The following is a 17,614-nucleotide window of genomic DNA, read 5'->3' as shown; positions in this document are numbered from 1 at the left end:
ACCCCATACTCAGTATCAGTCACTCCCCATCTCCTCTCAAACGCCTAATCTGCTTTCTGTCTATGTATTTGCCTGTTGTGGACGTTTCATATTAACGGTATCATGCATCATGTTGCCTCTGTGTCTGATTTCTTTCACTTAGTGTTCATCCATATCATAGTATATATCAATACTTCCCTCCTTTTGATGACTGAATAATGTTCCATTGTACATATATGCCACTTTTTTTTGATCTGTCATCACTCTGTGGACATTTGGATTGTTTCTACTTTTTGGTGATTATGATAATACTGCTATGAATATTGGTCACATGAATTTTTTTTTTTGATGAGGAAGATTCTCTCTGAGGTAACATCTGTGCCAGTCTTCCTCTATTTTGTATGTGGGTTGCTGCCACAGCATGGCTTGATGAGTGCTGTAGGTCTGTGCCTGGCATCTGAACCCATGAACCCAGGCTGCTGAAGTGGAGTGCACCAGACTTAACCACTACGCCATGGAGCTGGCCCCGGGTCACATGAATTTTTGATATAAAGCTTGGGATTCTTTGCTTGTTCTGGTATTTTGGGCTATCTCTCTGGGTTCAGCAGTTCACTGTCCCATGATATTAAAAATACTGTGGTAGGGGGTGCAGCCCTGTTGGCCTAGTGGTTAAGTTTGGTGCACTCTACTTTGGTGGCCCAGGTTTGGTTCCTGGGTGCAGATCTACACCACTGGTTGGTGGCCATGCTGTGGTGGAGGCCAGCATACAAACTAGAGGACGGTTTGCAACAGATGTTAGCTCAGAGCGAATCTCCTTAAGTAAGAAAAAAAAAAACTTTGGTAGGAAAAGTTGAGAAGCACTGTATAAGATGATATCCCTGTCGTGATACAGACTCTAAGTTGGGAAAATATATTCTCTCTCTTTCCATATATATATTTTATATATATATATATATAAATTATTTATATATATGTAAATTATTATATATAAATTATATATGTGTGTATATCTGTACACTTACACATTGTTCTAAACATTTTGCTACATGCTTTTTAAAGTCACAAACTTCACCTCGTTTTCTTCGTTTTCTACAAGGTGATTGCGTGTGAACAGCAACTGGATACCGCTTATGACGCCAGATGCGACACGTGGTCCCTGGGGATCACAGCCATCGAGCTAGGGGATGGAGACCCTCCTCTAGCCGACCTGCACCCCATGAGAGCACTCTTCAAAATACCAAGGTCAGAGGACTCTAGCGCTGGGTCCAGTGTCTGCAGCTCGGCTTTCTTCCTCCAGCCACCGTATGCTCCTCATGCTCGTCATGGAAATACTCAGATATACTTCAGCAAGTTGGGAGCAGAGTGGCCTGGAATATCATTCTGCTTCATGCAAGACACTGGATTTCTTCAGGGGTTCCATTTCCCTGGTTTAACGGAAAGAGCTTCCTATTGATACTCGGTGTGCCTTTTTTTCTTTTGCAAGGATTTCATCTCAGAAACCAGGACTTCCTCTCACTCTGTATCCACTCCCAAATTAGTCAGTGAGGCATCTTGGTCCACGGTCAATGCAGCAGCGATTTGCCTTGCTTCACCCTATCAATCTAGTAGTTTTTTTACTACTTGCTAAGACTTTTTGTTTTAGCACTTTAAAATAATATTGAGAAAAATATAAATAAAATTTATTGATAAAATAATAATGATTTAAAACATGTTAGTTTTGAATATATTAATATAAAACAGTAAACTCAGAAGAATAGTTTCTTTGGAGCTATGAAAACACTTTCCTTTCTATGTGGACCCCTCCCCTTCAGTGGGTGTATCAACAGACTGTCCCCTGCTTATCCTGTTACTAATTAAGCACTGTTTTATATAGGTTAGTTCCTAGGTATTTCAGAAAATGGATGTGAAAATACTGCCTATTTTTATTATAGATGTGTTATCTTTTGAAGACTTTCTTAAGGATTTTGCCTGGTACCTTAATTCTGATGGAATGCACACACAGAGCCTGTGGTGACAGACCCAGGGCAGAGTGGTAGGGTAATATGTTATAGTTTGTTACATATTTTGTGTCCAAATGCCTACAGAGTATAGAATCATGTGTACAAAGCCCTGGGGGGTAGTGTTCTAGTCCTAAAAAATTAATGTCAGTGTGTTGTGTTCATTTCCAAATGAATCCATTTGGAATATTTGGCACGTAATTAAATTAGTATAAGACCAAAGCATTTGAATTTGTTTTTAATTTTACCCTTGAATTTCCTCTCCTTTCTATGTGTTCCGAATTATAATACCTTAGATATATATCATCCTTTATACATATATCAATGTCAGTGTATCTCCCAGGTCTTACTGATTGTAAAATATACTGCTTATTTGGTCACTGGGGAAATAAGATTACAAAAAACCATGGAAAACCTGTTCTATCCCAAGTCTAAGACATTCCATTAACTTTAAAGGAAACCAGAAAAACAATCTGTATTTCCTAAGTCCTGCTGTCGTTCAGTCTGTGAGATGAAGCCCTGTATGAGCCATTTTAATTATGGTTTAAACTGCCATAGTTAGCACAATGTTGTTAAACTTGGTCTTGACACCACATGGAGGAGGGATGGCCCTGTGGGTGCATATTGTACCTATGAGCAACGTACTTCTGGAAACTGCATCGTCTTAGTTATTTCTTATTCCTTCTACCACCACTCTCTCTCGAAAATGAAATTCTAAGAATACTCACTGTAGAAATAACTAGAAAAAAGGGATCTGAAAAGCCACCCAGTTCTGAGTCTTCTAAAAGTCATCGAAACTTTGTTATACTCAAAGCAAACCAATAAATCTCTTGCAAAGGAAATTTTCAGGAGGACGAGAAACAAAGCAAGATTGTTGGAGAAAAGAATTATTTCTTTTAATGTGCAAATCAGCATTCTTCCACCAGTCCTAAGGATTGTAAAATGAGCTTTAGGCGGGATCCAGGGTAGATGAGGAGCTGCGCTTCTCCTTAATGAGCCGGTGCAAACTGTACATTAATTTCATTACGAGCTATTTAAGGAGTAATGCAGAACTGAAGACAAAGTATTTCCATTCCACTAATGCAAACGAAGAGCTGTTAGAATTAACATAAAGCAGTACTTCAGCAAATCCAGCTATCACGGTTGATCAATGTGGCTTGATTGCCGAGTTAGATCAGCCTCATTTTCAAGCGATGTTCCTTTGTATTCATGAACACGCCAAAAACGAAAAGATTTGTTCAGCTTCAAATGAAAGGAATTAATAACAAAATCTTTTAAGTGGCATTCAGAGCTTTATAGCTAATCATATCTTCCAGTTCCTTCCTTCTGTACCCTTGTTTCTGGCCATGTATCCAGTGACAACAGAACAACTCACAAAGGCGTTCTCCTGTGCCCCTCTCCGCTGCAGGTCCTTCGTGTTCTGAATAACTCTCCTCCCAGGTCACTTCTGTGTACCCTGGATAGTCCTCAGAGCCTTCTGCAGGACTCAAAGGGGAAAACTTTTTCCAGTATTCATTTTTTCTATTCTGCTAAATATTGATGTTTTCCTCTAGGGCTCTCAAATAAAAGCAAGAAGATTCTTTCAAAGAAAAAAATCATCAGTTAGAAAAATTGGGTCATATATTAATACGTTCAGAGAAACAAGGAACCTGTCATTTTGTATGAAGAATGACTAATAACTAATTATCTGTCTTTGTTGGAAAATGATGGTAATGCTTGATTATACCTGGCGGGATGTATGGTGCAGTAATGCATTAGTCTGTCCAGCTGTGTGTCTAGTTTTGCACTGACTGACCCATGTGCACAATCCAACCTTGATTTTTATTTTTCTAGGAATCCACCCCCAAAACTAAGGAAGCCTGAGATGTGGTCACCAGAATTCAATGACTTTATTAGCAAGTGAGTAACAATAGAGTCTTAAAAAAAATCAGAGACACCATCCTGCTGCAACTTTATGTAATAGTTGCTCTGTACTTCTGAAACTCCTCCTTATTTCTGCTTATCTATTAAATGATCCCAGAGGTTTCCATTATTTTCTTCAAAACAAGCGTTTGCAATGTCTTCTGAGTGTTCAGTGAATGCATCTTTGCTCCAGTGATGATCTTGGGTCATATTTTTTCACTTATCCATAGCTCTGCTTCTGAGGACACTTCGTTGTCCGTGAACACTTTCTTCTGTCCACCTGCCTTAGGCAGCCGTGGCCTCAGCATCTCCCACCTGCTCACCCACCATCTAGTTAGTCAGTTTAACCCTTCATTTATCTTCGTCACTAATTCTCATCACAATCAGGGAATTTTTCTTGCAACCGGTGAATCAGATACTTCTATCAATAAAATGCTTATACATTTGAAATTCAGTGAACATGTTAAATTTGACAAATATTTAGCCCAAGGGCAGTATCTCCACACAGTTGACTAGAAGACATGAGTCAGCCGTTTCTAAATATCTGTTCCACAAACCGTTTTCACAATCTTTATTATGTCTTCACCTTAAAAAAATAAGGTAAATGCTGACCCCAGGGTGTATGTGGAGGGAGGAGACATTAAGATTTGGTCTGTCAGACACCACTCAGAAGATGTAGAAAGGGCAAAAAAAAGTAGAGGAACCAGTCATACTCATAAATACTGCTATTACTGTTTTCCTGCCAAGAATATCTGCTTATTCCTATCTAAGACAAGAGGCTTAGATTTAAAGGTTGTGAAAACCCAAGAAGGATTGATAATATTTTTTTTCAGATTTCATTTAATTAGTCATTATTGACTATGCACTAGGCACTACAGAATATTTAAAAACTGCAATTGAATTTCTCAAATCTCTTAGGAGAATCGCTGGTAACTTTGAAGGGCTCCCCACGATTCCTCATGTGTCCCAGTCCGCACATCCCTCCACGAAGATCCTCTGGAACTTGGTCGCTCTGACATGTTCTACACAGTGTCACCTCTGAGTAACGTTTTCTGATTTCAGGCAGTTCTTATTCTGTCCTGTGTGCTGTCATCGTGTTTAGCTCCTCTTCCTCTAGTAACACTGTCACTTTTATTTAGTGACCTGTTTAGATTTCTTTCGCCCCAACTAGACACTATCTAATTCTGGGGCACTGAGTGTGCCTTCCTCGTCACTGTGACTCCAGTGTGGGGCAGAGTGCCTGGTATATATCAGCTATTTGATAAAGTTTTACTTGAATAAAATATTTTCCTATGTGACTATACTCAAAACATTGATACAAGTGCTACAGATATCATAAATTGACAGTCTGTTAAGCTAAAAAGCTAAGAGCACTTGTTTTTATCTTCAGACAACGTCATTACAATATTATGATTTATAAGAAATATATATTTGGTCTTTGTCCACAGAAACTTCGCACAGTTCCTCAAACCTTTAGAATTTTTAAGTGTTAAGAGTGATACAGGGGTCTTTTGTTATGTTAATAAGGTGACTTTTGGAGGATGGGGCTGGTTGCCATGGAAGCCAACCATGTGATTAGAGGGTTGGAACTTTCAGCCCCACCCCCTGACCTCCAGGGGAGGGGAGAGGGGCTGGAGGTTGAAACAACTGCCACTGGCCAATGATTTAATCAAACATGACTGTGTAATGAAGCCTCCATAAAAACCCAAAAGGAGGGGCTTCAGAGAACCTCTGGGTGAACACATGGAGGTGCTGGGAGAGTCGTGTGCCTGGAGAGGGCATGGAAGCTCTCCACCTTTCCCCATACCTTGTTCTATGCATCTCTTCCATCTGACTGTTCCGGAGTTATATCCTTTTATAGTAGACCATTAATCTAATAAGTAAAATGTTTCTCTGAGTCGGTGAGCCACCCTAGCAAATTAATCACATCTGAAGAAGGGTTCCTAGGAACCTCTGATTTATAGCCAGTTGGTTAGAAGTACTGGTAACAACCTCGACTTGGCGACTGGTGTCTGAAGTCCAAGGAGGAGGGTGTTGGAACCTCTCATCTGTAGCTGGCTGGTCAGAAGCACAGGTAACGACCAGGGCTTGCAACTGGCACCTGAAGTTGTGGAGGTTGGGGTGGCAGTCTTCTAGGAGTGAACCTTTGACCTGTGGAATCTGATGCTGTCTCCAGGAAGATAGTGTCAGGATTGAGTTGAATCGTAGGACACCCAGCTGGTGTCTGGAGCATTGCTTCTTGGAGGTGTGGGGAAACCACCCCCTCCACATTGAAATTGGGTGCTCAGAACCAATGTAGTTATCCTTATTCCTTAGCATATGTTAGCATCCCTACGAAATATCTTTTTGGTTAAGCCCAATGAAATAAATTGCCAAATTATCATGCAAGGAGGATTAACAATACGGATTAGCAATGGCACTGCTCAAGTCAAGGCATATGTTTCTTCTTCTTTCTTTCTTTTCCTGTATCCCCAAATGACAGCCCAACTCTGACCAATTTTCTCATAATCATAGATCCTCAGAATCTCATGGTTGGAAGGGTATTGGAAAGTTATATAGCCCAAACTCATATCTAGAGCATAAATCCTTCTCAAACATGTGCACAGAGTGGCCATCCAGTCAGTAAATACTCCTAATAGAGATAATCATACTTCCAAATGCAGCCTAGTCCATCTTTGATAAGCCTCATTGTTGCAAAGTTCCTCCTTACACTGACCTGAAATCTGTTTCTTAATTCCACGAATCGATCCTAGGTTTTTTGTCTCTTCTAACCACTGAAAACTAGTCAAATCTGTCTTCCAAAGATTTGAAGACAGCTGTCACGGCTGATGAAACATCCTAAGTTTGTTGTAATGATCCAACTGTGATGCTGTTGCAGGTGTTCTCACTGGCCTTCTCCTTTCTCCTGACTGCTCTGGTTGAACCTATCAAGAAGTGTGCTGTGCATTAGTACGTGGACCGTATGACCTCAGAAAGCATCTACTGACTTGGAATTTAAACATCCTCAGCACATAGCCTTCTCAAATGGGTTAGCAGATTTATCACATAGGAAGAAACAGATCAATTGAGAAGCCTTTAAAAGCGTTAGTGAAGGGAAACTGAAAAGTTTGTTTTAATTTTAGATAAGCATTAAAACTGTAATGACTTCCTTGTTATCTTTAGCTCCTGACTTGTAAAGGAGACTGCAGCGGAGACAGAATTTAATTATCACTGTGCAATATGCTTGCTGGGACGCTGGGAAGTAGTATTTAGTTGGATGTTGGGATCTGCACAGCATAATCACTGACAGATGTATGCATGTTCACAGTTATTTCATTACATTGCAGTTTAACAATTTTTGAGAGATGATTCTTGGGCTGAGCATTTGTGAGGAGCATCACTCTCTTGTATTAGTGTAGTTTTGGGGAATATGAGTAATAATTTCAAAACTCTAACTTATCTAATAATGACATGTTCTTTTTCGCCAGTGCAGGTGCTTGACTAAAGATTATGAAAAGCGTCCAACAGTGTCAGATCTCTTACAGCATAACTTCATTACTCAAATCGAGGGCAAAGATGTGATGTTGCAGAAACAGCTCATGGAATTCATTGGCATGCATCAGTGCACGGGAGGCACAGAAAAGGCCAGGTAATCAAATCATATCTTGATTCCGGAAGTGCAAAGATCGTCTGCAGTCGGTGAACAATTATAATGCAATAGTTGTTAAGGTGAGAAAAGAACTCATTTAAATTCCCTGGTTGTAGGTTGGAGATAAGGGGGTATTTGCATGAAAAGTGAATGTCACATGTTGAGTTGCATCCTGATATTGGTAAAACTACTGGCAGCATTTTTAAAACAACTTCATCAGAACAAAGAATGTGAACTTCAATAGATGATGAGTATTGGTGTATATTTTCTTGTATTTTCTACTCTTCTGTAAAGTAAGATAAAGATATCTTACTTAAAGGTAAGGATTTGAGATTTTAAAAGGAGCATAAAACTTGAAAGACTTTTGACACTGTTATTTGTTGGTATCGTTTTCCCTGGTTGAATTATATTCAAAAGTCATTTGTAATATCTTTATTCATACTTTGTGTTTGGATTTTTAATAATCTACTATGCATAGTTTTTACAATATTTAACGTGTTTTTACTAATTATAGATAGTATATGTGTTTATTTTAGGAAATTGAGAAGATACCAAGAAGTGTACAACATAAAATCAATCAAGTATAACATTTTAATCTGTAAACTTCCAGGACCTTATGAATGGATATATATTTTAAAACAAAATTGGAATAATATTTAGATGTGTTCTGGGGCCTGCCTTCTTTTACTGAATAGTGAATATCCTTGTCATTAAATATCCTTCTACCACAAATTTTTAAATTGCTGTACAACTATTCATGGATTGATTTAAATAATCTCCTATTGTTAGACTTCAGATTGTTGTTACTATTTGTTTTTACTTTAATAAGTAACGCTATAATAGACGGACTTGTACACGAATCTCTTATTGCTTCAAGATAAATTTGAATAGATGGTACTATTAAGTCAAAGAGTAGCCTTTTGTGATTTAAATTTATTCTGGAGAATTCTATTAGTTTCATCTCAGAAGCATATGACTATTCAGGGAGTTAGGAAAGTGAGTAGAAAATAGGTGATGACTTAAAAGCCAGTTATATTTGAATTCCTCTTGCAGGTTTACATGTTAATTCCTATTTGTTTAATGCCTACTGTGTGCCAGACAGTCTATTAGGACTTTATTTATATCACCTCTGTGATTTGCAACAACCCTGAGGGAGATGTTTTATGATACCTCATTTGCACAGCTGAGAAGAACTGAGGTTTGCAGACGCTGATTAACCTGCACAAGCAATGAATGATTTAGCGGGGATTCACATCCTGATCCCAAAGCCCAAGTTTATTCACGAGTAAATGGGCTAACAATTGTGGACCATCTCAGCAGATAATAGTCCTCGCCTGTATGAGATTACAGCCTTGCTAGAGAGACAGAACTAACGTACCTGGAGTGAGGAAAAATTAAAGTTGTGAGTAGAATAAATTGCCAGAATAAAGGAAGCAGGCTTGTAGTTTATAGTGAAGAGGTGGTCATGAACTCATCCAGCCCATCGTTTTATCTTTGTGTGAATGCAGTTCCATATTCCCAAAGCAGCCCACTCATCCCAAAGCAAATAGACAAACCACAAGCAAACAAACAAATAGAAATTGAGGTGTGCTGACATTGTGTAGGGTGTTGAATGTCAAGAACTATGAAGAATCTGAGATTTTACCTTACTTGTAAGCTAATAACTTGACCTACTAGTTTCGTGAGTGCTGGCAGAAGACACAAGACGCCTGGAACAGAGACAAAGGACTTTATCACTCACAGCTAAGACAGCAACATAAATTTTATGTTCCTGTTGGTTGTTCTTGCTTCACAAGTCATAGGGGTGATGTGGAATGGCATAGGTAGATGCTCTATACACAGTGAGCTTGGCTTACAGTTTGGGAACCCTGAACTTGGAAAACTCTAATCTTTTAAAGGAGCTGCTAGCAAACCTGCCCAAATTTTGCCCTGGAGCAGACATTATCTTTACTATCCTAGAAAGCAAACAAAACTTCCATCTGCCCTGGAGGGAGACACTCTCTTTAACTTCCAAGACTATTTGCTATGCAGACATCATTGGGATTAAATGTATTTTTCTGTTGGGGGCTGGCCCCGTGGCCGAGTGGTTAAGTTCGCACGCTCCTCTGCAGGTGGCCCAGTGTTTTGTTGGTTTGAATCCTGGGCGTGGACATGGCACTGCTCATCAGACCATGCTGAGGCAGCATACCACATACCACAGCTAGAAGGACCCACAACAAAGAATATACAACTATGTACCGGGGGGCTTTGGGGAGAAAAAGGAAAAAATAAAGTCTTTAAAAAAAGCATTTTAAAAAATATATTTTTCTGTTGTTAGTCCTGTCAAGTTGATTTTGACTCCTGAAGACCCTGTGTACAGCAAAGCGGAACCCTGCGTGATGTTTTTGCACCGTCCTCTCACCTTCCAGTGATATATCAAACAATACTCTGCTGCTATTCATAGGATTTTCATGCCCAATTTTTTTGGCAGTGGGTGGCCAGATCCTTCTTCCTAGTCTGTCTTAGTCTAGAAGCTTTGCTGAAACCTGTCCACCATGGGTGACCCTGCTGGTATTTGAAATACTGGTGGCATAGCTTTCAGCATCATAGCAACATGCAGCTACCACAGTATGACAACCGACAGATGGGTGGTGTGGTTCTCGGACCTGGAATCGAACACAGGCTATGGTGGTAAGCACAGCCAATCTTAACCATTAGACCACCAGAGTTGGCTTCTTGGAACAAGTGTAGCCTGGAACTAAAACTAATACAAGACATGCAGAAATGTGAGAGACCCATGGAGAATTGTGTCCTGACGTTCAAGCATCATAAGAATGGTTGAACTACACAGTATTTGGATTCTAAGCCTGGTGCTCTAAGTTCCAGTGATCAAAAAAATAATTATTGAAAATTACTATATATTGGGTGTTGTGTTAGGTTCAATACTTCTGTTTCTGAGTCACAAAATTTATTCTTGTTTATCCTGTTAAGAATTCAGAATACGCTTTCAATAAGAGAAGCTGTGTCTTATTCAATTATGGAAAATTTTCAGTTATTACTTTTAAAAATTGATCTTCTCTCATTCTTTTTGTCTTTTACTCCTAAGAGAAAAATGTTGGAATGTCCTAATTTACCTTATATGTCTTAAAATTTCTCTTGCCTGTTTGTTAGCCATTTATCAATCTCTGCTGCATTCTAGATGAATTCTTCAGAATTGTTTTCCAATTCACTAATTCTCTCTTGGATTAGGCCTAGTCTACAGTCATTCTATATACTGATTTTTCCTGCTGATATTTCTATCAACAGCTGTATTTTTCATTTCTAGGATTTCTCACTAGTTTTTTTTAACCATTTATTCTTTATTCATATCGGACTTTATGTGGCTATTCATATCTGGCTAATTTCTTGTTCTTTTTCATAAATATAATTCTTTTCTTTATCTCTTTGATAGTAAACAAACTATTTAACAATAATTTTTCGATTTGCATTTCAACAAGGGTGAATTGTCCTGATTATTGAGTTCATTTGTTTCCTTAATATTTAGTTTCCTTCTGAGGTTTAGGATTTTAGTTTGCTCTCTCACCTTGAATAGGAGGTTTGTTGTTTTGCTTTTTCTTTCTTTCTACATTCTTCTCTCCTATTTTGGAGGTTTTACCTTTGCCATAATCTGGCTTCGGGAGCCCTGTAGTCCAAAACCTTTCTGCCCACCATGACTTTGAGGACATTGTAGATCTAGCCACCAAGCCTGTAGGATGTAGACCCCAGGTGTCTGCTCTCTTCTGCCATCTCAGGCACCTGGCTCCATTAAAGGAAGAGGGTGTGGATTTTTTCAATCTTCTCTTCCAGGCAAGAGACACCCTCTCCCCCTGTTCACCTCCATTCTCTCCACCGAACCTGGGTCAGGGCCTTCACTGGGAATGAAGTGTTTTGGTTCCTTTACCCTCTAGGCTTTTTCTACCTGTTTCTAGTCCTGGACTTTAAGTCAGCCAGAATTTCTGCTCTCTTACCCAGTGTGTATCTGGTCTCTTAGGTCCACTGTAATGCTCATCTTGTTTTAGAGAATTTCTTCATCTTTTATATTCTATTTTAAAGTATTTTAAAAAATATTTTATCTTTCACATGTGTCTGTTTGGAGAGGGTGGGAGTGGAGCTGGAATCACTAACCCGCAGCACCTATTGGCCACAGATCTTAGTCCCAAATCACGGGAGGAGGAAGATTTTCCTGCTCTTAGCATTTTTATACTAGTCCCAAACATACTCAGGCAAAAGGAAGAGGCTCTAGGATGCTACTGGCAACACCTTGGACAAAAGTCCTCTTCTTCAAGATCATGCAAAATTATTCGATGTGTCATAGTGCCGAACACTGGGAAAATTGATTCAAAATCTCATCGTACTAAATCAACATAGCTAACTCGAAGCTCGCATTTTTTTTGTTCATGATATAAACCTTTGTAAATGGATTGATGTATTTGCTTGTAGGATAATTTTTTTTTAAATCACAATTCAGTTTTAAAGAAGAGTATCCTACCATAAATTAAATACAAGCTGAGTACTTTGTTTCCTGATGATGGGGAAGGGCTGGTGTTGGAAGGTACTGTGGAATGGATGCAAGAGCTTTCTGTTTTAAGTCAAGGCCTGAATATAACAAGTCGCTCATAACTTACTCAACTATTCCAAAGAATCAAGATACACATGCATGCAGCAACTGCTTCTATGACATAGTCCTCAAACCATTTTCACATTTCATGCATTTTTCACAGGAATTAAAATTGACAGTGTTCGAGTGCAGACCAAATCAGTGAGAAATTTGAATTATAAAAATTTTTTTTTTTTTTTAAAGATTGGTACCTGGACTAACAACTGTTGCCAATCTTTTTTTTTTCTGCTTTATCTCCCCAACCCGCCCCCCCATACATAGTTGTATATCTTAGTTGCAGGTCCTTCTAGTTGTGGGATGTGGGACGCCGCCTCAATGTGGCCTGACGAGCGGTACCATGTCCGCGCCCAGGATCTGAATCCTGGGCCGCCACAGCGGAGTGTGCGAACTTAACCACTCAGCCACGGAGCCGGCCCCTGAATTATAAAATATTTTAAATGAAAAATTTTTCTCTTGAATCCAATATTTCAAAATATTCACTTATCTGATTTAATGGGAATAGGCAAAAGTCATTTGTAATTGAAATTGCTATTCAGCATTCTTGGCTAAAAACAGTACAAGCCAACCTAAGATGAAAAGCCATTTAGTGAAAAATACTGGATGGCTCGGAGAATTGAGAGAAAGATGGAGAGCTAGGCTCAGGCATGAAGCAAGGAAGCAGGGCTCCTCGAATATCCTTCCTCAAGAACTGCCTGCTAAGAGGCCGCCACTGATACCCACCTCCACGCTGCAACATTTCCTACAGCAGCCCTCGTTTCTTGAATACCACAACAACCTCAGAATATTTGTAAACTGACCCTGAGCTTTGTGTCACCCCCTCAGCATTCTAAGTTCCATACAGGACCATCTGGTCCCCAGGCTGAGGTCACAGGCTCGTGCTGTAGATGAAAAGATGCCATGAGAAACACTTGGTCCTCTGTCATCTCCAATTTCAACGTGAGAGTCAGAGGCCTTCCTTGGAACCATCTTGGAATTTCCCCTAACAGAGGAAGGGTATTTTGAGCTCTGAAGCAATGAATACCATTATGTGGAATATGCAAACAGATTCTTAAAATTTTTTCTTTTATATATCTTGAACATTTACCTAAAAATATTATTTAAGCTATGATTTGCATTCCTTGTAAATAAAGGAAAAACCTAGCCCAGTGTCAACTTGAATCATAACAAATTCCAAAGTAAAATTTCTTTTTGTTAGGGCTGGCCTGGTGGTGTAGTGGTTAGGTTCATTTGCTCTGCTTTGGTGGCCCAAGGTTCTCAGGTTCAGGTCCTGGGAGTGGATCTATACACCACTCATCAATCCATGCTGTGGCAGTGTCCCACATACAAAATAGAGGAAGATTGGCACAGAGGTGAGCTTGGGGACAATCTTCCTCAAGCAAAAAGAGGAAGACTGGCAACAGATGTTAGCTCAGGGCCAATCTTCCTCACCAAAAAAAAAAAATAAAATAAAAAAAAATTTCTTTTTGTGGTAGTTATATTATTAACATGTTATCTTTTAAAATTTCATTTGTTTTATATGCAAAGTAAAATAACTTTCATATTTTACTTGATACCCTTGATATGCTAGGAGTCATTAACTTTGGTATGTATAAATTGTGTTTTGCATATAGTTTTATAGAAGCAAAAGGAATAATTAAAAGAATTTAGGAACTCAAACTTAGTTTTTCCTTAGGTCAAAATACTGGCTGTATTTGTGGTGCTGTTTCAATCATCCGACTTGTCCTAGTATATATGGTTTTCAAACTAGGCTATAAGGCACCTTTGGGACATATCTAAAAGGATTAACAAATGACAGACAAACTAAAAGATTGTCCAGCCATTCAGTACTAAAAGTGCCTGGTTTAAACTGTCAATTCTTTATTTACGTGAGAGACTTTATGTAATGTAAATTCACTTGAATGGGATTTTGATTTTACCAAAAAAATGAAAGGAGAAAGCAGGAAAGTCAATAGGAAGTAATAATAGAGTCCTTTCAGTGTGATAGAATGCATGACTCCATTTTACTTTCTATTTTCCAGGAGAGATAATTTTTCTCTGATGGCTGTGACTGTGTCATGGTGAGAATTATTCACCCTTTGGAACATTTACTTCTTTCTCTTAAGAAGTGGGACTTCTAAAATGCTACCTTGGCTGCTTTTATAATAACCATCCTTTTGATTCCTGTCTCTACGTGAATGTTTCAAAGGCATTTCAAAGTCGACATGTCCAAAATTGAACTTAGGCTGTCTCACCTAAAATTAGTTCTTTGTTCTCTTTGTTATTTGTCACCACCACTCATCCCATTGTGCCAGCCAGAAATCTAGGGGTTATCTTGATGTATTATTCTCTCCTACTTTCCATTTTTTTGTTTTTCTGGGTTTTTTTGAGGATTGGCCCCGAGCTAACATCTGTGCCCATCTTCCTGTATTTTATATGTGGGACTCCTGCCACAGCATGGCTTGATGAGCTGTGTATAGGTCTACACCTAGGATCTGAACCAGTGAACCCTGGGCTGCCGAAGCGGAGTGCACAAACTCAACCTCTACACCACCAGGCCAGCCCCCCACTTTCTGTTTTTAATCCCTAGCAAGACTGAATTTCTTATGCCCCCACTCAACCTAGTACCAATTGTCATGTAATCTTTGTTACCATAGAAATCATGGGTTGAGACAACATCCTTGTTGTCTCAATATTTATTGAGGCCGTTGTGTGAAGCTGTGGGTAAGGTGCTGTACGGGGCTCTGACAGCTGAAGCAGCTATAGAGTCTGTACTCCGGGGGTTTACTTTTTAGTAAAAGGGATAAGACAAGCATGTAAATAACCATTATGCAAAGTAAGAAATTTCAGTCTCATAAAAGGAATATGAGTAATGTCCTGTGAGAGTTCAGAAGAAACAGAGAGAGTATTTCCACTAGCAAGGAGAGGAGGGCTTATCCGGGAGGCCGGCCTTTGAATCAGCACTGTAAGGGGTAAACAGGACTCAATCAGGTGAAAACAGTTACCACTAGACGAGCATTATTGTTGGAAAGAACAGCCTGAGCAAAATCGTGAAAGCAAGGAGATATGCTCACAGAAAGGCAAGCACTTAATCAAAGTTGTAAGGGGAAAACTCAGAAATAGGATAGGAGAGATACAGAGTTGGGACCAGAGAGAGCATTGAAAGTCAGGCTAACAGGTAGGACCTATGTTCTTGACAGCCCACCATTGGAAGTATCCTTAAGCCACCCGTGTCCTACTGTCCACCATCCCTTCATGGGTTCTAAAAGGTAAACTGGATACACCAAGGCAGACAACAGCAATAATTTTGGATGCATTTTGCTTGTACCCAATATTTCTTCCTAACTTTAAACTATTGTATTTTTTTGACAATACAGTATTTATGGATTGGTGGGGGACATTGGTCTCCATCATTTTTAATTATCAAGGCAGTTGGTGGCTAGTGTTTAGAGATTTTGAGATGAGGAATCTATTGATATATATTTATTTCTATGTTTTTGTGGGATGTTTTCATTGTTTGGCGTGTGTGTGCATGCATGTGTGTATGCATGCTTATGTTCTAAGAAAATTTTATTTTGACAAATTCCAATCTTATCTTGGCCAAAATAACGGGTATGGGAATTGTCCATGTGAAATCTAGGAGAAAAGATCTCATCAAGGCACGAACTGGTAGCAGTGTGTGTCCAAGGCAGAGAACTCAGCAAGGGCCAGATGAAGCTGGGAGAATGTAGTAATGGTTCATCTAGGACCAGGAAATTTAGAAAAAAAAAGATGGCGTATACTCCACCTGAAATACTTCCTTATGCCTATCTTCACTACTTCCGCTTCTGGAAAAGCTCCCCAATGAGAGCTTAATGGCTTTCAAACATGGTCTCTTGTATTGGAGGAATTTTATAAGGAATAAGTGATTGAATAAGCACTCCCTGGAGAAGACAATTATGAGTATCCAGCGCTCCTAAGTAACAATAAATAAATGAGTTCTAATAAACAGGAAGAGGCAGTTGTTAAAATATACTCAGAAGCTGTAAATAATACCTAGGAGTCAGTTTCAACAATGTTTCAAAGTACAACAAAACGGAGTAAAGAACCATCATGTTCATACAATTGGCTGTTTGTTTTGACCCACGTAACTAGATGAAACTGAGACCAAGGAAGAAAAAGAAGACTTGTCCAGGGTCATATCATGCCATGTCATGCAGAAGAGTTGGGGCCAGACTCATTTGTCCTAACACCTAGTTCAGTTCCTGTCTGTATTGTTCCGCCTTCTTTTTTCCTGCAAAGAATAATCATACAATCCTAGACTGTTATTGTTGGAAGGGAACTTTTCTTCTGGTTCCTTATTTTAGAGATCGGAAAAGAAAACTAAAGCCAGAGAAATGGAATCCTGACAATTCAATAGCGAGTTCATGGCCAGCCCTGGGCCATAACTCAGACACCATGATTTTTAGACCAGCGCTTTTCCTAGTTTCTGTATTCCTCACTAATAGTAGAAGTTAGCATTCACAAAACTGGTGATATGAAGAGTTCTTGCTGGACTTTTTCAGCTGCTTGGTATAATTTACTCATAATGGGCATTTAAACTTAAATTTTAACCAATTTCTTTGCAGTTGGAGTTTGCATCACTGAATAGTATATTCAAGGGTCAAGAAATCATTGCTCATGTTTCCCCAAAGACTTTTTTTTAATTAAGAGGATAGAGTGTGGAAACAGCTAGTTTAAATGGCAATCTAATTTATAGCATTCTTGAAATGTTTGGCATATAATTATTTAGGAACTAGATTTTAATGACTTCTTGACATGAGTTGATGATCAATATTGTGATCTTTTTATTTCTTTTGGAAAGAGCCCCTCATCTCTGTGATGAGTTTAAGGATTTACCTTTGTTACTAGTAACCAAGTTATCAGCAGAGGCCAACAAAACTGCATTAATTTTAAAAAGCCTTAGCCCCACTTTCTCTGGTAGTGCTACTTAAAGTTATACTGCACTCCTGGACTTTGTTTAGCATGTTCTTTTTCATTTAGGTCTAAAATGGCGAGTCCTCAGTGGCTCCAAGTATGTGTCCCTCATGACAGTAAGTGGCCTGCGATGACCGACTTGTCCATCTCTCCCCTGTAGCCACACTCTAGCCACCAGGCCACTTGCTGTGTGCTGAAGTGCATGCATTTTCATTCCTCCCCATTTTGCCTTATGCCTTGTTCTCTCCTTGAAATTTCCAATCTTCCTGCTCTCCTTGAAAACATACTTCAAAACCAATCTCCAAATGTCAGCACCTTTGAGAAACTTTTCCCAAAGTATATGCTTACATTTTCTTTCCTTTATGGTCAAGCAGCACTTTGTTCATGTTGGAAAGTCACACAGACCTGGAATCAAGTCCTCGTCCTTCCGTGTACTCATCGTGCCTTGTACTAGTTTTGTGACTCTGGGCAAGTTGCTGAACCTCTCTTAGACCCGGTTAAACCTTGTTTATGAAATGGTAGCAGTAATGATAAAGTTGT

At 39.2% G+C, this 17,614-nt stretch overlaps 1 protein-coding gene across 22 annotated transcripts in view; it reads left to right on the top strand.

Moving 5' to 3' along the window:
* The window catches only part of MYO3A (myosin IIIA), a 218,021-nt gene that overhangs the window by 58,219 nt on the left and 142,188 nt on the right, over positions 1-17,614 (top strand). For 17 of the 22 annotated variants that reach the window (XR_011433841.1, XR_011433842.1, XM_070254779.1 and 14 more), the window contains 3 exons: positions 1,076-1,221; positions 3,810-3,875; positions 7,351-7,506. Coding sequence is in view for 18 of the 22 variants with exons in the window: in XM_070254779.1 (XP_070110880.1) it covers positions 1,076-1,221; positions 3,810-3,875; positions 7,351-7,506 (368 nt within the window). In the remaining 4 variants the exon portion in view is untranslated. Of the gene's footprint in view, positions 1-1,075; positions 1,439-3,809; positions 3,876-7,345; positions 7,507-17,614 lie in introns of those variants that run through there. The other 5 variants (XM_070254784.1, XM_070254783.1, XR_011433843.1 and 2 more) reach the window with 4 other exon arrangements.

This window comes from Equus caballus, chromosome 29 (genome assembly GCF_041296265.1).
Source record: "Equus caballus isolate H_3958 breed thoroughbred chromosome 29, TB-T2T, whole genome shotgun sequence".
NCBI classification, from domain to species: domain Eukaryota; kingdom Metazoa; phylum Chordata; class Mammalia; order Perissodactyla; family Equidae; genus Equus; species Equus caballus.
Note: the sequence above shows the minus strand (reverse complement) of the source record. Positions and strands in the feature narration are given on the sequence as shown.